The sequence below is a fragment of the Mastigoproctus giganteus genome, chromosome 4, assembly GCF_048544385.1.
Source record: "Mastigoproctus giganteus isolate SK-2022 chromosome 4, ASM4854438v1, whole genome shotgun sequence".
In the NCBI taxonomy this organism is placed as follows: domain Eukaryota; kingdom Metazoa; phylum Arthropoda; class Arachnida; order Uropygi; family Thelyphonidae; genus Mastigoproctus; species Mastigoproctus giganteus.
This window is the reverse complement of record NC_143578.1, coordinates 26879990-26905221: the sequence shown is the minus strand read 5'-3', so window position 1 is coordinate 26905221 and position 25232 is coordinate 26879990. Positions and strand designations below refer to the sequence as shown.

The window sequence follows — 25232 nt, the reverse complement described above, 5'->3', positions numbered from 1 at the left end:
CTGTCTTTCCTCAATTTGAATTTATGCTCTCTCAGGTGATTATTCTGAGCAAGAGGAAGAATCCCACCAGCATTGAGCATGCTCAAACCATTTAAGGCTTTATATATCTCAATCAGATCACTTCGCAGGTGCCTAGTCTCCAGAACTTCCACAACAACAGATGGAAGTCTGTTCCAGCAAAATAGAAAGGGTAAATAGAAAGATGTTAAGAAATCTGCAGATCTCGTATTGTCATTAGCGCCAATGTGTACAATGATATCACCATTTCTGCCCTTAAAAGATGGTATCTGCTATGCAATATTAGCAACTTTTGCCCCAGCAGACATACCTTGGTCCTATTCCACCTATCTATTTTGCACAATATATTTTCTGTTTTCCTAACAATAGCATCAACAAGAACAACTAGCATGAATAAGTGAAATAGATCCCAGTACCTTTTAATTAAAACATCATGTATATTATACATGAGCATATATACCTATAGATTTTTGTCATTGTTTATCAAATTCAGTTTTCATTTTTTTTTCCCTTCAAAATTAGCAGTGCTAATTGATATTTAATTGAGAATAATAATGCACATTTAATTAATAAAATGGATTTTTATCATTCAGTAATAATTTTAACTTTTTTTTTTACTGATTTTAAGCCCAACATGAATTGCACATCAGAACATCTTGCTGATTCTAGTAAACCGGTTGTCTGTCTCACGCGGGTTGAATGTTTTAGTGCTTCCCACAGGTTGCACAGGTATGATTCTGTCATTGAACAGTTGTTGTTTATTTAAATTTTCATATTTTCAAATATACTGCAGTGATAATATTGTGTGTATGCAATTTCATCATGTTATCAATCCAGTACTTAAATTTGTGACAGCAAAGATGCAACAGAAGTTTCACAGTTGCTTCAATTTTTTAATTATGAAATAATAAAATAAGCTTTCTAAAAGATCTAAATTTTTTTCAGTTATATTTTATGTATTAATCTTTAGAGACTGTATAGTTAGCACAAGTGTTTAAATCCAAATTAATTGAAAATGTAAGTGGCACGAATGAAATCTTCAGTTAGTATGTTGAGATCTGATAGTAATAAACGTGATGATCAGAACAAGTTGTTATTTTTAGTTTTTATTCTGCACTGTGTTTAGTATTAGTATTAACAACATGATAGAAGGAAACAGAGTTTATACAACACCAGCCAAAAAAACCCCACTTCATCTGCCTGTTCCTTCAAGTAAGTTGTCCAAACTTTCTTTAAATTTATTCAGAACACCCACTTCCACAACACTAGGTGAAAATTTATTCCAACAATCATTTGGTATAAATGTACACTTTGGCTGAATGCAAATTTCTGCCATCTCCGAAAGAGTAAAGATGATATCACCATTCAGTTAATTTAGCCATTTTAAAGCCTTATGTACTTCAGTTAAATCACCATGCACATGCCCAGTTTTCAGAGATTGCAATTTACAGAACCTTAGTCTTTCTTGATTAGAATATGCTTTTGTTTCCCCAACTATTCTTGTTGCTTTTGTCTGCACCCTTTTTAAATTATTACCAATTTTATTTAAAGATAGACATATTGGGATCTCTGTCCATAAAATGAGGTTTCCAAATGTGTGTGCAGCATTCTAGATGTAATGTAATAATTGTCTTATGCAATGGGAAAATCACCTATTTATTCCCTGCTGATAAGTAAAAAAGACCTATAGGTTTTTTTTTACTTATCAACTACCTTGAGTTTGATGCCACCCAAATGTTATGTTATTCTGGGATTAATGCAGCCCACATGCAGTACCTTACATTTATTATTATTAAATTTTTATTGCGTGTTTCTTTCTTTACATAAAGACTATGCAGAAGAAATCAGAATATAAAAACTGTGCACATGCACAGTTTTTAAATTTTATAAGTTGTATAAACTAGAAAATGGATAGGACTAATGCATTCTTGTTTGTATTTTATGCTTATAATGTTTTTTCACTATTTTGAGAACAATTAATATTTAAATAATTATATATATTTATTATATTTGAGTACAGTTAAATTTTTGAAACAAAAATTTTTGTTTCAAAACATTTTTAAGTAAAATTTTGAAAGGTTTTCCATAAAAAAATTGCATATAATAATTAATACAGTCCATTAACAAAAAGTCAAGCATTGGCATACTACAAGCAGAATTTTAAAAAAAATCAAAAACATTTTCCAGATATAAAAAAAATTTGGGCACTTCCCAGATGCTGTGCAACCCAATTTATTAAGATTCGCAACACAACCAACCACTGCTCGATTAACATTGTTTTTTTGACTCGTTTCACCATAAATCAGAATATTATCAGCTAGTATTATACTAAAACCATGTTAACTCATATTAAATAGTAATACCCAACACTAGAATTCTCATTCTCTCTAGCTTAATGATCTCATTCTCTCTAGCTTAGAGAATTCTCATTCTCTCTAGCTTAATGATCTCATTCTCTCTAGCTTAGAGAATTCTCATTCTCTCTAGCTTGATGATGGTATATCAGGCTTAATGTCCAAGTTTGCAGATGATACGAAGGTTGGTAGGGTTGTTAATGACACTAATGACAGTACACTGCTGCAACAGGATCTAGAAAAGTTCAGCAGATGGGCTGAGAGTGGCAAATGAAGTTTAACATTGACAAATGTAAAGTATTACATATGGGAAGCAGTAATCCCCGAGTAATGTATCAACTCAGTGGTACCACACTTACAGTGGTAGAGAATGAAAAGGAGTTGGGGGTAATTGTGCAGGCAGATATGAAGTTTTCTGAGCAGTGCAGACGGTCTGCAAGAGTAGCTCGTGGTGTCTTGTCAATGATATACAGGAATTTTTCTAGCAGGGATAAGGAGGTGATTATCCCCTTGTATAAGGCAATGGTCAGGCCACACCTTGAGTACTGTATACAGGTCTGGAGGCCTCATTTTAAGAAAGATGTAGAGCTGTTGGAATGAGTATAGAGAAGGGCAACAAGATTAGTGACAAAGGGTTGCTCTTACGAAGAAAGGCTTAAGTTTTGCAAATTACAATGTCTGGAGACTAGGCACCCGCAAAGTGATCTGATTGAGGTGTATAAAGCCTTGAATGGTTTGAGCATGCTTAATGCAGATGGGATTCTTTCTCTTGCTCAGAATAATCGCCTGAGAGGGCATAAATTCAAATTTGGAAAAGACGGTTGTAGGATAGATGTGTGGAAGTTTGCCTTTAGCCAGCGGGTGGTTGATTGCTGGAACAAATTTCCATCTGTCGTTGTAGAAGTTATAGCTTAAATAGATTCAAGGCAGAACTTGACAAACATTTGGAGCGAGTGGATGGATGAAATAAGGGTGTTTTTTTTTTTTTTTTTTTTTTTTGGCTGATGCTACATAAGCTTGCTTTCTTGCATCATGTACCTTTGCTAATGCTTAGAACATGTACAGAGTCATAATGAAAACTTTCTCTAGATATCATAACCATTATGGATCTTAGTTCTCAGGTGCCTCCTTAGCCAGGTGGGAAGGAGCAGCAGTGCATAGCACACGCGCTTCTTGATTAGACCGGGGTTCAAGCCCATCACTACCAAATACGGAGGATGCGGAAAGGTCAGGGAATGACCACCGCATATCCCGGAGCAGTATGGCCTTAGTTGCTAATGCTCCTAAAAACCAAAACAACAACAACATCTTAGTTCTCCTGTGTCCAGAAAGATGGCTTCTCTTCCAAAGTAAACCTTGTCTGTGTGCTTTTGAGGTTTTCCAATGATATGCACTTATCTGTATACCATTGAGGCAGTAGACTTTGAACTGATATCACGCATTGAGTTGTTAATGATAGGTAACAGTCTGGAACTGGATAGCAATCTGGTAAACTGGAACTTTTGCTTATTAAAAGTTTTGAGCACCCCAGTTTTGACATTTTCTTTCCCCAGAAAGATTACCACCATCCTTGCCAGAAGGGAAGAGGGGCTTCCTTTATATTAAAATTGGGTGCTAAACTAAAAAGGTTGGGAACCATTGCTCTGGTGTCAACAAATTTTCAGTGGTGACATGCTGAGTTCATTCTGTATAGAGATCTCAAATGACATGAGTGATAAATTTCTGAAATCAGGGAGTCTGTGTAAAACTACCTTTTCATAATTCATGGAGGGATGAATAAGGGATATGGTCATTCTACGTTCCTGATTCACCCCTGAGATCCACAAAACTGATGGAAACTGGTGATTCCATTAATTTTGTGGACTCCTACACATCATCTAATATTTTGCAATATTGGATGCACATCAGGCCAAGATAGTTGGTCAGTAACATCAGATAAGTTTGTTTGTCACCAACCCCTTCAATTCCATCTCTGTATTCAGCAACACAGGATTGCCAACAGGACAGTTGCTTTGCATATTTCACATTACATTGCTTCTTTACTAGAAGCAGGCAGAAGATTTTGAATTCTGGGGAATTCAAAACCTTTACTGTTTTTGTTAAAGATGTGGTGCCAGTTGTCCCAAAAGTTTACCATGCTAGGAATATGACAGATAGCACCACGAATTTTACTGCTCAGTGTTGAGTATGAATGTGCACTTTAAACAATATTTTCTGAAATCGCCAACATTTTCCTCCATATTGGAAGCATCCTCTGGTCAGTGACACTTGAATAAGGGATATAATTATTCCATGTTCCTGGTTCACTCCTGAGGTCCACAAAACTGATGGAAACTGGTGATTCCATAAATATATTGTGTGGACTTCTACACATTAGGGAATATCCCATTGGCCCATGTGCCAGATAGCCAACTGTGTGATAGTGTCTTCTGTCACTTGTTTCTGCTAAATAGACATCTTTCAAATAGCAGAGGTAGAATGAATTTTGCCTAATTCACTCTGCATCACATTTTAGTGATCACTTCTCAAGTTTTCCAATCAGAATGGAGTGTCACTGCAGTTTTGATTTCATTTTTAGTTATTAAGGGCTGTTAGTTTGTGTGTTGAATGCATTGCTTTTTAGGATTCTGCTTTATCTTTTCTATCAATATATGTCTTTATTTTAATTATTAATATTAAAAGCTTGGTGCTTTGACATTTCAAAGAGTAAAGCATTTAAGTAGTTAAAGCACCAGGTTTTTAATAAGTCAGTTGTATTGTGTCCTATGGACACTGCATAAGGTAATGTTAAGCTTCTGCAATGACTGATGGTTGATACATAAAATTTATAAGCTGATTATCATAAATCTACTTATAATTTTAAATATTTAAATAAAGATTAAAATTAATATGATTATTTAAATTGAGATATGCATCCCATTGTAGTTGATAATTCAGCCTATAGTTTGGTTTCAACTATGATTAGATTCACTTTCCTAATATTCAGCTCTTATGTGATATAGTCGTATTATAGCCTGTATTTATTTGTTTTGTAATTATTAATTTTACTTTTAGTAATTGTCTATCAGATGAAGAAAATGCTGAGGTCTTTGGAAAATGTAATAATCCCAATGGACATGGACATAATTATAAAGGTATATAATAGCAACTTAGTAACCATTATGTAGTAAAAGCAATATTAATTATTATGTCAACTTAAATTTTGCATAGTTCACTCATTATTACTTATAAAGATAAATTAGCAATATAAAATAAAGATTTATATGATTCTCTGTTTCATTTTGTGTTAAAGATTCATATGCATCATTAACACAAAATTACTATTTGAAGTACAAGTCCTGTTTTGTTGGTGTAAATTTTTTCCACTCTAACACAAGATGTATTATTGATTTCTAAGTCAGGTCATACATCTTGTGTTTTTCCACTCTAACACAAGATTTATCACATGACTCAGATCTTTGGCACACCCAGGGTCCTAAGCTGGATATCATCATTCTTCTCTTTCTTGGTGATTCCCTTCTACTTCTGACTCTCTCTCTCTCTCTCTCTCTCTCTCTCTCTCTCTCTCTCTCTCTCTCTCTCTCTCTCTCTCTCTCTCTCTCTCACACACACAGAGTAATTCAGAAATTTTTTTTTTTTTGCTGGTGGAGCATAAGCTTCAGGCTTCCTTTCACCGTGTGGCTAATAATAATAATAATTTGCTAGTTAAAATAAAAATTAATTGACCTTACAGCCATTGGCTATTGATTTTACATAGAGATGGTTTAATTATATAGAGCTAATTGCTCGCTGTTCAAGACAGCAAGATAATGACATAACTTTTATCTCACTATAAAGATAGCAAGAAAGCTTAAGAGAAAAATTTAAGAGCAGTAAAAAAAGCATAAATAGAAGGAAACTATTAAGGCTAATTAGCAGTATGATATGAAATCTTTGGCTATCACACAGAGCATTTGTACAGAAGATGAATATTAATTTAAATAGTGAACGAAAGCTTAGTTAGTGTGAGCAGATGGCTTAGAGTTTGGGGGAGAGAGTAATAATCATAATTATAAACATAAAATAATAATATAAATAATAGAATAAATTATATTAATCAAAAAATGTAAAATACAGGGACATTACTGGTTAGATTATGATGGTGTGGTGGAGCATTGCAAGGCTCTCTCAGTAATCTTTCTGGTCATTAGATTATTGGTTATATTTAACTATGACTTTTACTGGCCTATCCACATTGTTGTGAAACTTGTTAATTGCCTCCAGAATGTGCATTAATTTTGCATAGGTGTGTGTGTGTGTGTGTGTGTGTGTGTGTGTTGGGATAATGTTTTTAATCCAATTGCTTTCCTATGTTGTATCAGTGAAAATTAATCAGTGTTAAAGCAACCATTCTTTGTGAAAAAACATTGTATATGCAGGATACTACATTATAAGTTTGCCATTAATATATAGCAAAAGAGCAATGTAATGAATGGAGGCAATAAGTGAATCGTCAACAGATTTTTCTCAAAATTTTATTGAAATTTATTTATGTACATTAAGTTGGATTTTCTCTGCTGTTGTTATAGTAAACTTTCACTGTGCAAGAAGCAGTACTTAATTTCTTCCGTTGTTCTACCATTTAAAAAAAAATGTTTTTGAGTTTTGTTTGTTTACTTTTTGTTTACTAACATTACATAGGCGCCTCCGTAGCCAGGTGGGAAGGAGCAGCAGTGCGTAGCACACGCTTCTTGATTAGACCGGGGTTCGAGCCCGTCACCACCAAATACGAAGGATGCGGAAAGGTCACGAAATGACCACCGCATATCCCGGAGCAATATGGCCTTAGTTGCTAATGTTCCTAAAAATCAAATAACAAACAAATAACAAACATTACATTTACTTTTTTTTGGGCAATACTATAGCAGCGCTGGAATTAAGCCATGGTATATTAGTTTAATTTTTTTTATTATTTTTTTTATTAGTTGAATATTAGTTCTCACTTGCTTTTGAGAACTCTGTTTTTAACCCCCAAATGGGCACTAACGCCCACTTGCCACTGGTGAGCACACTTTTTCCAAGTTGTACCTATTTTAGGAGACCTTATATCAGCAAGAAACTATTCAGAATTATTCAATTTTTAAGACTTTCAATCTGTTATAATGACAGCTGCGAATAATCCTTTTTTTTTTATATTGAAAACACATTTAAAAGTTTTTTTTAAATATGTGTTTGAGGCACGTGTGTCTGTTCTTGTTCAAAATTGCCTCCCTTCTTTGGCATGATGTAGTTTTTTACTAGAAGAATTAAATAATGAATTCCCTCATTTTCAGTGCTTGATTTTTCTACATGAGCATGCCTTATTTATACTTATGAAAATGAAACTCCCACATTCTTTATTACTGGTGGTTAAAATGTTTTCGTGAGCTGGCATGTATCTATCCAAGCTGCTCCTAAAGCATATGATGGTAGTATACTGTCAGAACAAACAGAAAGACCATGCTAATTTTAAATTCATATCTTTAATGATTGCATACATTAGGTTTAATGAAATGTGTTATTTTATTTGTTTAATGGCTAAATTTCTCATCTCCCACAGTTAATGATGCAGATCAAAAGGAATAGCAGTAATTGAGGAATACTGAAATTGACATTGATGTCACTCTGGTAGATAATTTTCTGTTTACATGGCCTCTGTTACACTAGAGGGTTAGGCACACTTGCCGGAAGGTTAAATTCATAAAATTAAAATATTTTAAAAATACATTATAGAATTTGTAAAGGTATATAATATTTGACTATTTTAAGCATTAGTAATTGACATTATATTTTCCCATGATGACAATGATGATAATGATGCTTCTAATAAATAAGAAGCAAAACTGAGCAGCAATGGCATATCAGTAGAATGGCACTGATAACAAAATCCCACAAGCCAGAGACTCCTTTTCCATTTTTATATTTGTCCAGGGTGGGAGGAGAAGGTGTAATGTTCATTTTAACTAAAAAAATGAATGCATAGGCTGATATATCATCATTATCCATTTTCAATCCACTGTAGGATGAAGGCCTCTCCAGCAACTTTCCAGTTCCTTCTTTTTTGTGCAATGGCCATCCATTTACTACCCACAAACTCATGAATTTCATCTATCCATCTCCGCCATTGTCTTCCAGGTTTTCTTCTAGCTCCTCTTGGGTACCATTCTGTTATTTTCTTAGTCCATCTGTCATCATGTCTTCGAGGTATGTGTCCTGCCCAAGACCATTTTAGTTCTTTAATTTTGATAAGAATGTCCTTTACTTGAGTTTGCTGCCTAATCCATGTGTTTCTCTTCTTATCTAACAGTCTGAATCCCAATATAATTCGTTCCATTCTTCGCTGTGTAGTTCTCAGCTTCTCTTCCATTCTTTTGGTGAGTGCCCAAGTTTCACTTCCATAAGTCATGGTGGGGAGTATACATTGGTTCATTATTTTACGTTTCAGACAAACTGGGATATTGCTCTTCAGTATGTGACTATATTTCCTGAATGCTATCCATCCAAAATTTATTCTTCTCTTGACTTCCAGCCATTTATCATTATTACAGCTAATAACTTGTCCCAGATAAGTAAAGTAAAGTGTAAAGTGCGTTCGTGTCAAACGGCACCAGGGGTTTCCCCCCATCTCCGCGTGGTTTTCTTTGTGGGTGTAACAGATCACTGTTAAGGCCAGAGATTTAAAAGTGTATGGGATTTGGAAGTATTGTGTTGTGTATCGTTGTTCCTCTGGCCATTTAGCCGCTAGACCCCTGCTGGGGCCCAACGTTGCCCACACTCAGCCCCGTGGAGGCAGACCAGGTACACCCAGCATAATTATTTACTCTGGCAGGCCCTGCCACCTAATTTCCTGAGATTTCAGTGGCTAGGGCCTAAAAAAAAATATATATATAAAAAATAATAAATAAATAAATAAATAAATAATAATAATAAATAAAATAAAATAAATAAAAAAAATAATAATAATAATGCGATTTTAAGGGGTGGTTAGCTAATGAGGTTAAGTTTCGGAATTGATGCACGATTTGGCTGTTATAATTTGGAAGTGTAAGTTTTTGTCATGTGGGACGTACACTGTGATGTATAGAGAGAGAGAGAGTGGAGGAAAAGACTGAAGACTGGAGGGGAAAGACAGAAGTATGAGGCCAATAGGGTAGACGACCCCAGATATCAGTGCGGCATGCCCATGCCGCACCAGGAAAGTAAGCGGGGGGACGGTCTCGGCCCCCCCCCTCCGCCAAGATATGGAGAGAAAGTGGGCCAGACTAGGTGTCCAACCCAGATCGCCAAAAGGCAAGGCAACAGCGTAGCTGCGGTCACAGTCATGGTTTTTTGATGTTCAGTTCAGTGTCACTTCAGGTAGGTCACAGTCTTGGTTCAGTCTCCACTTGTCTCGTGTTCATCTTATGGGATCAGGAAGAGGAGTGATGACTCTGGTCAGTTTGTAGTACTGCTTTGATGTCAATTCAGGTAGTCATATTCATTGAGAGCATCAGCCCTGGCCATTTGCACCAGGTCATGAATGGAGAGTTATCTTTGTTGGTAATTTCTTCTGATCGGTTGTAGTCATGCGGTATGTTCATGCTGTAGTCTTGAATGTCTCCTCCTTGGTTAGTTTCAATGGAGTTCTTCTATTCAGATGTTTCCATACTGTTGCGGATAGCGATTTCCGTTCTCCTTATGCTAAAGATGTCCTGGCGTAGCGGCTGAACGCGGTGTACTCGTCTTCCGAATCCAGGAGGTGATGCTCATTGTCTTTTGGTACAAACTTTATACTGGTGATGAGTACTGATCTTTGTTCCTCATAGCATTCACATTTGTGCATGATATGTTGCCACGTCTCCATATTGCCACAGGTGCAAGTTGGGTCCTCGGTCAGTCCGAATGCATTTAGTTTTGCGTTAAAGGGCCCATGGCCCATCAGGAGGAATAAGTATATGACTCCACATTTTCAATTACTGCTCCTTCAATCATTATGTCCCTTTCTGTGACATACTTGTTCATCATTACTTTTGTTTTAGCCATGTTCATCTTTAGTCCAAAATCCTTACTAACTGTGCATAACTGATTAAGATTTTCCTCTAATTCTTTGGGATCATGGCTTATGACCACAATGTCAACTGCAAATTGTAAATGGTTTAGGTACTCTCCATTCACATTGACCCCTTTCTGCGACCAGCCTAATCTTCTGAAAGCTTCGTCAAGGGCAGCAGTAAACAGCTTCAGAGATATTGTGTCTCCTTGTCGAACTCCTTTCTCGATTTTAAATTTGCTACTGTCTTTGTCTAGTCTAATAAAGGAGGTAGCGTTCTCATGTATTTTCTTCAAAATCATAATATATGGGGTATCTATGCTTTGCCTTGTCTTTCCAGTGCCCGAAACAATGCCTTATGCTGTATGGAGTCAAATACCTTTTCATAATCCACAAATGCCAGGCATAATGGTGTTTTATATTCATTTACTTTCTCCATTAGCTGTGATATTACGTGTAGGTGGTCCATAGTTGAGAATCCTGTCCTAAAGCCAGCTTGCTCTTTCAGTTGATTCTCATCAAGTATTCTTTCTAATCTGTTAGTAATGACCCTTGTGAACAACTTGTAGATGTGGGATAACAAGCTAATTGGTCTATAATTTCCAATTTATTTCCTTTCTTATGCAGCAAAACTGTGATTTCATTATTCCACTGCTTAGGCGTCACACCTTTTCTAATGCATTTTGTGAAGAGCCTTGCCAGTTTTTGTGTTATGTCTCTTCCTCCCAATTTTAACAACTCTACAGTAACTTCATCTTCCCCCGGGGCTTTCTGATTCTTCATTTTCTTCAACGCCTGTTCTTCCTCATCAGGAAGAATATCGGGTATGTCATATGTGTTGCTACTTTGCAATCCATCTTTCCCACTGCTGGCATCATGTCCTCGCTCCTTGTATAATTCTCTGTAGTAGTCTTCTGCTATTTGAATTATGCCTTCTCTGCTGTTTATAAGTACACCATCAGTATTCTTCAGTTTCAGTATCATTTGTTTTTCTGTATTACTGCTCATGGCTGCTGATTTAAGTCCTTTGTTTTCCCTTAATGCTTGTTCTACTTTTCTTGTGTTAAATCTTATGTCCTCTCTGAGCCCCTTTCTAATGGCTTTGCATAACTCAGTATACTCAATTTTCTCCTTGTCAGTGTTTATCTTGCTCTTCATTTGTCGCCTTCGGTTCATCACAACAAGTGTTTCTTGACTAATTATTTCTTCTTTGGATTTCTTTTTCCCTATAGGTTTCTTGGGCTTTATCACTTTCAGAAAGTTGTAATATTCCTTGTCAATATCTTGGTCCTGAGGAGTCTGCAGAAGCTCAAACTTGTTCTTAAGTTCCAGTACATACTGTTCTTTCTCGTTTTCTGTTATCTCAAAGCCCTTTGTATTATTTACTCGAGTCAGTTTTTTCCTTTCCTACATCTATATCAAGTGTGCATCTTACCATTCTGTGATCACTTCCAACATTTACCTTATTCAGGACGGTAACATCATTCATGGTATATATACAGGGTGATTCACTACCAGTGCAACAAATTTGCAGGAGGTGTAGGGGGCACAAAGACAAATCGGAATCACATAGCATTGCAGGGTCTGAAATGCCTTCATCATGCGGTAGAGGACGTTGAATGGGAGGTTGTGTGAACAACAATCCCACTGGAATTCAGCATTTGCGAACCAGTTCCCGAGGCAGTAGGATGGACGAGTATTCAAACGTTGAACTGGCCGACATGCACCTTGCGTATGGAGCTGCAGACTGTAACAGGCACGCCGCTCTGCCCTTGTACCAGGAACGTTTCCCGCACAGGCATGCTCCTTGTCATACGATTTTCGCACGTGTGCACAGAAGGTTACGTGAGACTGGTTGTTTCACTAGAGGTACCATGAATTGAGAGCGAACGACGAGGACGCCAGACAATGAGGAGAATGTCCTACATCTTGCAGAAGCCAATCCAAGTAAGAGTACTCGAGTGATAGGCCAACGATTGGATATTTCCCAATCCACTGTATGGAGGATACTGTCAACAAACCAAATGAGTTCATACCATCTGCAACGCATCCAATCGTTGGAGCCTGTGGATTATCCACTCCGGAGGACTTTTGCTACTTGGTTTCTTCAGCAGAAACGGTTCGCAAATGCTGACTTCCAGTGGGATCGCTGTTCACACGACCTCCCATTCAACGTCCTCTACCACATGACGAAGGCATTTCGGGCCCTGCAATGCTATGTGATTCCGATTTGTCTTTGTGCCCCCCCCTACACCTCCTGCAAGTTTGTTGCGCTGGTAGTGAATCACCCTGTATATATATATATATATATATATATATATATATATTTTTTTTTTTTTTTTCTGTTTATACTCCGGCACGACAACTAAGTCAGTAGAGTTTACAATAAATCTTCAATACAAATATTTATCATATTTAATAGTCACAGGCTTGAACCCCAGTCTACTCAAGGAACACATGCTATGCACTCGAGCTCTTGACCACTGGGCTATGTCATATCTTCTGTTAGTGAGGATAAAGTCAATTTCATTAGTTGTTAATCCATTTGGACTCTTCCATGTCCAATTTCTGTTCACCCTTTTCTTGAAAAAAGTGTTCATTACTGACAATCCTTGAGATTCTGCAAATTCCACAAGTCTTTCACCTCCTTCATTTCTTTCACCAATTCCAAATATATATCATCTGCTAAATCTGATATCAGCTTTAGTGCAGTAAAATGTTGTTTTACCCTTAGTTGTTTTGGACTTCAGTCTGGACCAAGAAGGTATAATGATGTGACTAGAGCCAAATTTGTGGAAGTACAGAGTTATGCAAGCCACATATTCAAAATATGATACCACAAAAAATACAGTAACAGTCTTGCAATCTAGCTTGTAAACTCTCTGAACCTATGTGGCCTGGAGTTGTTTTCATTTATAAGTTGTAAATGGTAAACAACCTTTTACTCTAGGATGGCCACATAGGCTCAGAGGAGTGTTATTAGTTTTAACTCCATCCACCTATTTCAGAATTTAATCCTTTAGGAAAGTTTTGAACTAATGTTTCTTGATTTAACTGTAAAATTATTAATTATATTATCTGAAAAAAAAGATGAAATGTGTTAAATTAATGTAACTTGTGATTTTATTTACTGTAAAATATATTTCATCAGTTTCTTTTTCTTTCTTTCTTTCTTTTAGTGGAAGTTACTGTAAAAGGAGAGGTGAGAAATAAGTACAAAATTAGTACTTTTTCTATAGTGACTTTATGCTTTCAAGCTTTGTTAATTCCTTCTTCAGTTTATAAACAGGTCTTTGAAAAAGAAATCTGGTAATTTAATTTTAAAATCTCATAAAATATAAGATATATGATAATGGAATTCTACCTCATTACAGTGCCATCATCATGTCTTCTATTTTTTAAATTATGCTATACAGACCTTGTGTCTCTCAAAGAACATGTTGGAAATGGTTGAAAATTTTCAGTATTCCTACATTAAGCACATTTCCAAAATAGCTAACATTGCATAATTGTATAGCTTGAGTTTGTGCCACATAATAGAATGACTATTTATTTTATTAACACATTTGCAAATGTTTTTGTTTATTCATGATGATTCTGACAAGGATGCAACATGGTGAATTAGTAAAGCATTGGTATATGTAAAGATGAAGCTATACTACAGGGATATTGCTTTGTTCACGATGTCGCAGTTTATTTCCTGTAAAATTGAGTAATTTGATAAATAAATTTGAAGCCACAGGTTGCATGTGCAGTAGGACACCACATAAAGAATGACATTTTTCTGGTACAGAAGCCATTGCTTGAGTCTTCATTGCATAGATGAGCAGAAATACAAAATACAGATTTTCTTAGTGCCAGTTTTCTTTCCTCATCAGTTGGAGATGCTTATATCCATGATATAAAAGACTTTTTGTAAAACACTTGACATGTCCATATATGATCTCTCAGGTTGAGTCTTCTCAAGAAGATGACTATGACACATCTTGATTTAATACTACACTTTCTTAATAAATTGAAGAAGACTAAGGAGTGGCCAAAAACATCCTAAGAATATTCCTTTAAATAAGTAACGTGCACTTCACTCTGTCAGGTTATGCAAACACAAAATTGTTTGATTCAAATAAAACAATCCATATTCTGCTTATCAAACTTTCCTTCTTGATGTAAAAGTGATATTTTATGGGTTTACTGCTCATTTCATCCTTGTTCATTACTTTTGTTTTGAGAAACAAATGACAAAGGACAAAAAATGTTTACTGTCACAACAGCTACCACTTGGTGGTAACATGCTGTTGGTAATGTGGTACCACATTACCTACCCATCGATATTTGTGCAAGAGTAACTAGCAACAGAAAAGATTGTATTTGTGAAATATGTTGCTTTGCCTTATACATTTCTTATCCATGTGTAATGGAATTAATAATCTTTAATGAATACTTTCCTGGCTGGATAATTTCTAAATAGCTGAACTGAAAGTGCTTCATCTGTAAAATTTTTAGAATCTATATTTTATTAATAGAATACAAATCATATTTTTAAAATTTTTATTCCTCTGCTTCTTCAATGATTGTAATCTTGCTGATAAACCATTACTTTTTACATTAGTTTAGTCTTTGATGGTTTTTTTTTTTTTTTTTTTAATGGTGTAACAGCAAGATTACAACCATTGCAGAAGCAGGGGAGAAACCATCCTTGAAATATGATTTGTAAACACTTTATTAATAATAAATAGGTTCTAAACATTTTACACAGGTTTCATTTCAGCTGTTTAGATGAAAGATAACTTGTACAATATGCCATTCAAACATTATAATAGTAGGGTAATTTCTCATCACTATTCATATATCCTCCACACATTGAGTTTAATACCAGTATATTTTTGTATGGCAATATCTAAATTCCAGAGTTAATACAGGAGTCTCCCACAACAATCTCAGAACTGAAAGTGGTTTAATTAAGAGGTAAAAACATATCCCAGGTGAAATACTTTTTTTTAGCTGTTTCATCAGTTTTCAACCAGCTGTATGCAACAGTGATTGGTGGCAGCCATATCAAAATGAAGTTGTAAAGTTTATACTGGTAATAAAGTTTTTTTGAGAATTGTTTAGTCAATTTTTATATTGATTTGCTTATTTGTCCTAATAATAGTTATCCTGCGCCTGATGGCATAAGTTCAAACTGTGAAATTGAGTGGATTAAACTTTGGATATCTCAGGTACATAATATAAAATATTCCCAAATTTCAACTCTTTCCAACAAGTACTTTGAGAGATACAAGACCAGAAATCATAGAAGTCATTTTATAATAGCGCTGTACAATATATCCAGTACCATAAACAAAATAATAATTTTTTTTTATTATAAATTGCTTTTGAACTTGTATGTTGATCTTTTCTAAGTTTATTATTCAACATGCTTTGGTCTCTTTATTATTCAAAATACTGTGATCTGTTTTTCAGATAGATCAAAGCATTTTGAATAATGTTGCAGCATTAAATCATTATATGCATTGAAATTCTTCCAAATAATAATTCATGCCTAAGTCATTATTAGTTTGTTAGTTATTATTTTTTAACATACTGTTTGCTTCATTATCTGTACATTAGTATTTTTCTTCTTTTTTTTTTTTTTTTGTGTTATACTTCTAATTTATTATAAATTAAAATAAGAAGATAAATAAATATATATAAAATTTTGTTAATTGTTCATTGTGTTTTCAAGGTAGACAGCAGAACTGGAATGGTTTTGAATATATGTGATCTCAAAAGATATATGAAGGTAAGGAAAAATTTTTTAATATTTAATCATAAAATATTTTTAAAAAATTCTTTTTTTTTTTTTTTTTTTTTCTGTAATGGTTAAATCACGAGTTAGCTTTTGCTTAAGTTAAACTTAAGCAAAAGCTAACTTGTAATATAGGTTAGTGCAATGGCATAATTTCTATACGCAGTAAACCAACCGAAGTTGTACAGTGCCATCATTATATGACATCTCATATATGAGATGTTATATCCCTGCTGGCAAAATTCCTCTATATCATATAATATTACATATGAAAAATTTAATAGTAATTGACTCTCCAGAAGTCACTCTTAAAATTTTGATATCACTATTTGCATTGAACCCTAAGAGATCTCATTTTTTAAAACTATCATAGCATAGTCATTTTTGAATATTTCTCATTGATTTTTCTCCTGGTCACCCATACTACTACTTTGTAATTCTCAAATATCATATTTATAGTGGCATCATTTTTATAAATAAAATAATAATAAATAAATAAATATAAATACTTTTGTAACTCTTGTTTCTGCATGTGTTTTAACGTTGCTTCAGCCAGTGCATAATTGTACATGCACTGCATTCAGTTGTTATTTGATTATAATGTATTTGTATTCATTTGCTGCAATGAAGCTCATTTTACGGTGATATATGATTTTATTTTCTAGTGAAGCTATATTTACGAGTCCTAATCTTATAATTCAAGTTTTTGCAAAGAACTAAACATGAAAGCAATACAATTGCATTCAAACGAGGAAAAGAAATAATACAGAAACCTTGGAACATAAATTCTTACATAACACATAAATCTCTACCATGTATAAATGTAGTGGGTGCGGGATCAGTGAGCCAATAGCTTTACTCACAGAAGACTTGTGAAAGAAAGACATTTACATTCGTCTGATGCATTTTTCAGTATTACTTAGATACAGAAAAATTCTTTGAAATTACAATGATAAATTACACCCTTTCCCATCTCATAAAATCAATTTATATTGACCAATGTATAGATACATGTTATACAAAACATACATGTGTGTGTACTTTGTTTTCAAAAATAATTGTATGAGAGTAGTTTACAGTAGAAGAGAGCTCTTTTTATGACTGCAAAGTTGACAAAGTGTGAAAGTCCTCTAAGCCTAGAATTCAGCACATTTTTCTCTTGACCTGCTTTTTGCCTATATTCTTGATAATTCATGCAAAGTTCTTAAATTTTTAATAGAGAAACAAAAACTCTTTTCTTGAAAGGTATTGCAAGTTTCAGCTAGAGTCAGAGTGTTTGAAGAATAGAAAAGGGCAAAAGAACACTTAATATTTTGGACCCTATTCACTTACTCCAAATTAACTGTCATTCAAAAATTATGTATACAGTTATTTTGTTACAGGGCCATAGTCTGCTTGCTGTGGAATTTGGATTGAATTTAGACACTGTCTTTTTAATGCAAGGAAAGAAAAGAAGTAATTGCTTTGCTTACCATTTTAATATGCTCTAATTTGCCTGTCAGCACTTGAATTTTGATCTGTTCACAAATTTTAAATATAATTAGTATCTTCGTTAGTTATTTAAGTATTACACTTCTTCAGAGGAGCCTCTCTCTAATATATGTGATAACAGAAAAATTAAACATTAGTTTTCTCCTTATGAGAAGAAAATTGGAAAATGTACACTATTCATAATATACATTGATAAATTCATTTTTTTCTCGTGTTACTTTATAAAATTATGACAACTCCAAGTTATGATACAATATTACACTTTTGTAGATAGCTATTAGTGATGTACTTGATCACAAGAATATTGATGCAGATGTACCTTATTTTAAAGACAAAGTGAGGTAAGTCAATTTTTATATACTCTCATTGTCAGAAAAATTATTCTATCTTAAAAGTGTAGATTAATTTTCCTGAGCTTTGGTTTACAAATACAGATGCTCCCCACTTATGTTGTATACCTCCATAAGTGGGGAACATCTATATTTGTATACCAAAGTGATACGTTTATATATGAGGATTAATACTAATTGACCGCTGACCGACACATTTTGGCCATAGTTGGCCTCGTGTCGTGAAATCCACATAACTAATTAACAGGACTAGTTGATATTGGAATGATGCCAATACTCACTTAGCTCTTTTATTCTTTAAATTTAAAACCAGAAGGATTCTTGTTAGAGATTATTAGATATACATATCATATACAGGGTGTCTCAAAAATATTGGTACAAATGTTTAGGGGAGGTAGGTAACATCTAAAGGAAAGTGAATCTCATAGGAACCCATAACAGGAAACATCACCGTAAGTCGGTAGACGGTGCTGTTCATCAGTTCGCGAGAGGGAAAATTTCTGGTTTATTCATTCAAGCAGTAGTCGCCGCACGAAGAGCATGCATCAATATACGAACTGTGAGCTGGCAGACATGCACCTAGTGTATGGATTAGCAGAGGGCCCACACGGTGTGCGCCCCCATGCAGCACAACATCACTTCGCAATAAATGTGTCGGCAGGTATGGTCGGTGACTGCTTAGTCAGCCCATACCTGTTACCATCCCGCATGAACTCCGCTAAATATCGGATCTTTCTTGAACAAGTTCTACCAGGGTTAATTGACGATGTTCCAGCAAATGTGAGACGCAACGTTTGGTTTCAACATGACGGGGCACCTGCCCATTATGGAAGGTGTGTTCGTGACCATTTGAACAGGCGTTTTGGGCGTCGATGGATTGGCCATGGTGGACCCGTTGCCTGGCCCCCACGGTCACCTGATTTATCGAGCCTTGATTTCTTTCTGGGGGGGGGGCGCAAATCTATCGGGTATGAATCACCTGTGGAGACAGAAATGGATCTTGTGGCGAGACTCGTCTGCACTTCTGCTACTGTCAAAGAAACTCCAGGTGTGTTCGACCGTGTCTGCCAATCCATGCTGCGTCGGTGTCATGCATGCATCACGTCTGATGGTGGAACCTTCGAGCATCTGTTGTAACATCATTAAATGCATCCATCTCGTACTCCATTGTTAATATTATGTCAAATAAATGTTTGCCATTAATTACTGTCTTGTGTCATTTCTGCTTCTTGTGCCTCTGCTACTACTTACCCGTGACGTTTCTGGTTATGGGTTCCTATGCAATTCCTTTAGATGTTACCTACCTCCCCTAAACGTTTGTACCAATATTTTTGAGACACCCTGTATATTTACCATATGGCCCATGCTTACCAGCAGAATTAAAAGATGTCACTATCTGGCATATATTTCAAATGTATATGTAACAGTGTGTCACATATGTATCCTGTTTTACATTTAGTACATTTCGAGCCTATATGATGTGGATCAAGGCACGCCAAATGAAAGCTGAAACAGGTTTAAAGGAATTATACTGCAAACAGCTCAGAAGAAAATAAGATACCAAAAGGAAAAAAGAAGGAAACCATGGATTTCAGAAGGAACCCTAAGTATTATGGAAGAGTGAAGAAAGATAAAAAGAGGTTACATAAGGAGTAAAGGTGTTAAATTTTACTATAAGAAAATAATGTACACAGAAAAAGCAAAAATGGCATGAAGAAATTGAAGACCTCAATAAAAGGTCTTACCTCCAGGGGCTTACCTCTGGTGAGTATGAACTTGGCACACCCAGGGTCCTGAGCTGGATGTCATCATTCTTCTCTTTCTTGGTGATTTATTTCTAACCCCCTCTCTCTTTTTCTTTCAATAAAAGGTAAGACCTCAATAAAAGGTCTTACCTCTGGTGAGTATGGGCTTGGCACACCCAGGGTCCTGAGCTGGATGTCATCATTCTTCTCTTTCTTGGTGATTTCTTTCAAAACCCCCTCTCTTTTTTTCCTTTCCCTCCCTTCCTCTCTCTCTCTCTCAAGGTAATTCAGATTTTTTTTCTTTTTTTTTTTTTGCCTGGTGCAGCATGAGCCTCAGGCTTCCTTGCACCATATAACTAATAATAATAATAAAGACGTGATGTTAACAGAATGCACAGGATCATAAAAGAAATTTAGAAGGAAAGAAGAATCCCAGGAAGAGTTAAAGATAAGAATGGTAAAATATTAGATGAGGAAAAAGACATCATGGAAATCTGGAAAGAATATGTGGAAAGCTGTATGAAGCGGCAAATACAGAGAGAATAGAAATCCTGGAGGAGGAAGTTGATCTACTAATTATGAGGGAAGAAATAGAAGCAACAAAGAGAAAAAAAGAATGGAAAGGATAATATTCCAATTGAATTCTACAAGAATATTAAGGAAGATAGCTTGGAGACATTCACAGAACTTGTGAATGATATTTACATGACAAGAGAGTTGCCAGAAGATTATAAGCAAACAATAATGATCCCCATACCCAAAATGAAAAATAGCCTAGGTTGCAGCAATTACAGAACAATAAGCATCGTAACACATGCCTCTAAAATTTTAATTGGATGATGTTGAGGAGGGTAAAAAGAAGAATTAAAGAATTCATTGGAGATGATCAGTATGGATTCAGAGTAAATAGAAGAACATGATGTGGAATAACGGAACTAGAGTGAATAGAGTAAAAAGAGATGGAATAATGGAACTAAATACCATTGCTCAGAGGATAATAAAAGGATCACTAAATATTGTTTGTCAGATTCATGGATTTTTAAAAAGCTTTTAACAGAATAAACCATGGGAGAATGCTCAATATGCGTAAGAAAATAGGAGTGGAGGGAAAGGATTTAAGAATTATAAAATTAGCATCAGCAGTAGCAAATGATGCAAAAAAGCAAGCCTATACAGCATCTTTCAAAAAAAAAAAAAAAAACACACACACAAAACCTCCCATTTCATCTATTCATTCCCTCTAATAGTTTCTCTAGTTCTTCCTTGACTTTATTTTAATAGTTGTTATTGTTGTTGTTATTTGGTTTTTAGGAGCATTAGCAACTAAGGCCATATTGCTCCGGGGATATGCTGTGGTCATTCCCTGACCTTTCCGCATCCTCCGTAGTCACGGAGGATGGTCACGGGCTTGAACCCCGGTCTAATCAAGAACCGTGTGCTACGCACTGCTGCTCCTGCCCACCTGGCTACGGAGGCAGCCTATATTTTAACAGTCAACCACCCATTGCCTAAAGACAAACTTTCACACATCTATACTGCAACCGTCCTTCCTCAATTTGAATTTGCACCCCCTCGTGTGTGGTCTGAGCAAGAGGAAGAATCCCATCAGTACTGAGCTTGTTCATTCCAGTCAAAACCTTAAACATCTCATTCAGATCACCATGCAGGTGCTTAGTCTCCAGATTCTGCAATTTGCAGAACTGAAGCCTTCCTTGGTAAGCGCACCCCTTTGTTCTGCTCACCAATCTCATTGTGCTTCTCTATACTCGTTCCAGCAGCTCCACATTTTTATAAAATGAGGCCTCCAGATCTGTATGCAAGATGTAGCCTGACCACTGCCTTATACAATGGAACAATCACCTCCTTACCCCTGCTAGCAAAATTCCTGTATCATTGCCAAAACCCCATGAGCTCTCCTTGCAGCCTGTCTATATTGCTCAGCAAACTTCATATCTGACTGTACAATTACTACTAAGTCTTTCTCATTTTCCATTACCCTGACTGTAGTACCACATAGTTGGTACATTACTCTGGGGTTACTTTTACCCATATGCAGTACTTTGCATTTGCCAATGTTAAACTTCAATTACCATTTCTCAACCGATCTGGCCAACTTTTCTAGATCCCTTTGCATTAGCATACTGTCATTACTGTCATTTGCAACACTGCCAACCTTTGTATCATCTGCAAACTTAGACATTAAGCCTGATATACCTTCATCAATATCATTAATAAATACAGAAAACAATGCTGGACCCAACACTGAACCCTGGGGGACTCCACTAATAAAATTAGTTCACAAAGAGAAGTGTCCCTTGATTACCACACTCTGTCTTCTCTCACTCAACTATCCTTATATCCATAGCAGAAACTTGCTCTTAATGCCACACTGCTCCAATTTGTACAGCAGTCTTTTTTATGCAACAATATCAAAAATCTTCCTGAAATCCAAGTATATGATATTAAAATTATTTTTTGGATCCAGTTCCTTTGTGATCACATCATAGTATCCAATCAGATTGGTCAAACAAGATTTCCCCTTAACAAATCCATGTTGTGTTTAAAGTATAATTGTGGCCCTGTCTAGATGACCTGCATTACTTCTTTTACCAGTGATGCCATTATTTTCCCCATAACAGAAGTTAAACTAACCGGTCTGTAATTACTCATGTCACCTTTTATTCCCCTTTGTGAATTGGGGATACATTCGCATATCTCCAGTCCACAGAGACTTCCTCTAAATCCAAAAACAAGAGGGAGACCACAAACATCCAAGACAAGGATGTTTGTGGTCTCCCTCCTTCTTCAACTTATACAGTCAGAATACTTATATCCTTATCTATGCAGATTACACTATTAGAATTACTGGAAGTAAATCAGAACTAAAGAGAGCACTTAACAAAATTCCCACAAGAGAAGAGTGTGGCATGAGATTAAACATGAACAAAAACAAAAATTTAGAAAATAGAATATAAAAAATTAGAATAAATGGAAGGTTAGTAGAACAAGTGAGAGAATTTAAATACCTCAGAAGTTTGACAACAGTAGATGGAAAGGGCACCAAAGAAATTTTTTCAAGAATCTGAATGGCAGCTTTTAGGAAACAGAAAGAGCTGTTGAGAAGGAATATGAGTAGGAAAATAAAATTAAAAATGTTGAGATGTTATGTTTGGTCTGTCTTCTTATACTGGTATGAAACTTGGACTCTGACAAAAGAAAGCAAAGATAAGATCAATGCTTTTGATATGTGGTGTACTAGAAAAATGGCGCATCCGTAGCCAGGTGGGCAGGAGCAGCAGTGCATAGCACACACTTCTTGATTAGACTGGGGTTCAAGCCCATGACCACTAAATACGGAGGATACGGAAAGGTCAGGGAATGACCACCGCATATCCCCGGAGCAATATGGCCTTAGTTGCTAATGCTCCTAAAAACCAAATAACAAACAAACAAACAAGCTAGAAAAATGTTGAAAATTAAATGGATTGATAAGTTTAAAAAAGTTTGGAGGAGAATGGGAAGTGATTACTGCTTATTTGAAAGAAGTGATGAAAAGTGATGAATAATATGTCCAGCATATTATATCTCAAAAACAGACTAGGTACAGCATTAGAGGGATGAATGGAGAGAGAGTAACAACAGGAGAGGCCAAGAAGAGAATGGCTAGATGATTTAAAGGAATGGTCCAACTTGAAGAAGTACTATGAACTGAAGAGACTTGCCAAAAACAGAAAGCTCTGGCAAATCATGGCTGCACACCTAATGATGTGGATGTAAATGTCTAACTCACAGATATCACCTTAATATTATTTCTGTTATAATGGTTGGAACCCTAAAATTTTTTTATAAATTTTCATCCATATATATATGATGAGAAAACTGCAATAAAAATATTATGATCTTCCCTTTTCTCCATAAAAATGTATGACTCTGGATAATGATAAATATGTCTTGCTGGAAATTTTTCAGTAATTTTTATCTTGTATTATTTACAGAGGCTTTTCAGAAAGAGAGAGAGGCGGGGTCATTATAAATGAATTTTCTCCCTTCTCTGTCTAACACCTTTTCTTTTATTAGAAAATTTTTTCCCTTTTATTTCAGCACAACAGAAAATCTTGCAGTCTTTATCTGGAAGTCTCTTGAATCCCTTATGCCCAAAGGAATGCTTTATCGTATAAAGATACATGAAACTGATAAAAATATTGTTTGTTTTATGGGAGAATTCCATTAACTGTGATGATAAAAAAATTTTTGCACAGAAGGTTTTCTAAAATGAGGTAAAATGCATTCCATATACATGTGAATTCTAGTATTTAATCAAGATAATCAGACAGATCATTTTTTGACAAATCATTTATAATCAGACAAATTATTTTTATTCTCTATAACAAAACTAAAAAAATCAAACTGCTACATAGGCAGATGAACCCCATTCCCAAATAACTATATGGGAGGATTGGGGCATAATGGAAGAACTTGCAGTGCAAAATCTAACTTTAAAGTGCACTTTCCTGTCTAGATGGTCTTGTGTTACTTCTTTAACCAGTGACACCATTATTTTCCAGGATACAGACATTAAGCTAACAGGTCTGTGATTACTCATAAAACCTTTTGATCCTCCTTTGTGAATTGGGGATACATTTTCACATTATCAGTCCAAAAGGGACCTTCCCCAAATCCAAGGATGCTCTCATAATTATGGCTAAGGATTTGATTACCTCCTTTGCTGCCTCCCTTAATATAATTGAATAGATTCCACCCACCCCGGGTACTTTTTCTATGTTTAGCTTCAACAATTTCTCTTCCACTTTCCTTTCAGTTCTCACTAAATTATTTAGCTCCCCATTAGCATTTGATAAGCTTCTGGCATCTCCTTCCCTAAAGAATAAATCATATATGAATATAGATGCCAAACACCTATTCAGTTTGTCAGCAACCTGGAGACGATGTCAACCTTTGACATCAAGTCTTCAGAAGCAGAGAAGTCTTTGCCACTGTTCTGTGCATCCTTTGCTAGCTTGCCTAACCTCCTTTGTGACTTGATTACAGTCTAATTTATATATATATCATAGGCTATATATAAATTCATAATTTATATACATCCCATGCATTCTTCTTCTCTGCCACAAGTCTCACAGTTAATCTGACATTGATTTAGGTCTAAGCCTCGAACAGTTTCTTAGTTGGTATGAAAAAGCCTAGTAGCTTCTATGATTACTTCCCTAAATACTTCTCATTTAGAATTTGCTATTGGTAATATTATCAGTTAATCCCACTACATACAATTTAAAAACTGTCTGAGACCACTGTAGCTATCCTTTTTAATTAAATTCCACATTAGTACACTGTAATCAGTGCCACCCAGTGAGTCTTTACCTATAGATTCTTAGTGCATGAAGAATGAATTGCTGCTGATAACCAGATCAAGAAGAGTCCTTT

At 35.4% G+C, this 25232-nt stretch overlaps 2 protein-coding genes across 4 annotated transcripts in view; one reads left to right on the top strand and one right to left on the bottom strand.

The window, feature by feature from the left end:
• The first annotated feature begins 652 nt into the window (after window positions 1-652).
• Window positions 653-24024, top strand: pr (6-pyruvoyl tetrahydrobiopterin synthase purple). Its single transcript, XM_090372180.1, has 6 exons — window positions 653-747; window positions 5427-5506; window positions 13599-13621; window positions 16145-16201; window positions 17969-18039; window positions 23895-24024. The coding sequence occupies exons 1-6, from the start codon at window positions 653-655 to the stop codon at window positions 24022-24024; spliced, it is 456 nt and encodes a 151-aa protein (XP_090228306.1).
• Window positions 5940-25232, bottom strand: part of Atg18a (Autophagy-related 18a) — a 541369-nt gene continuing 522076 nt past the window's right edge. For all 3 annotated transcript variants that reach the window (XM_090372601.1, XM_090372603.1, XM_090372602.1), the window contains one exon: window positions 5940-5957. The gene's annotated coding sequence lies outside the window, so the exon portion shown is untranslated. The remainder of the gene's footprint in view (window positions 5958-25232) is intronic.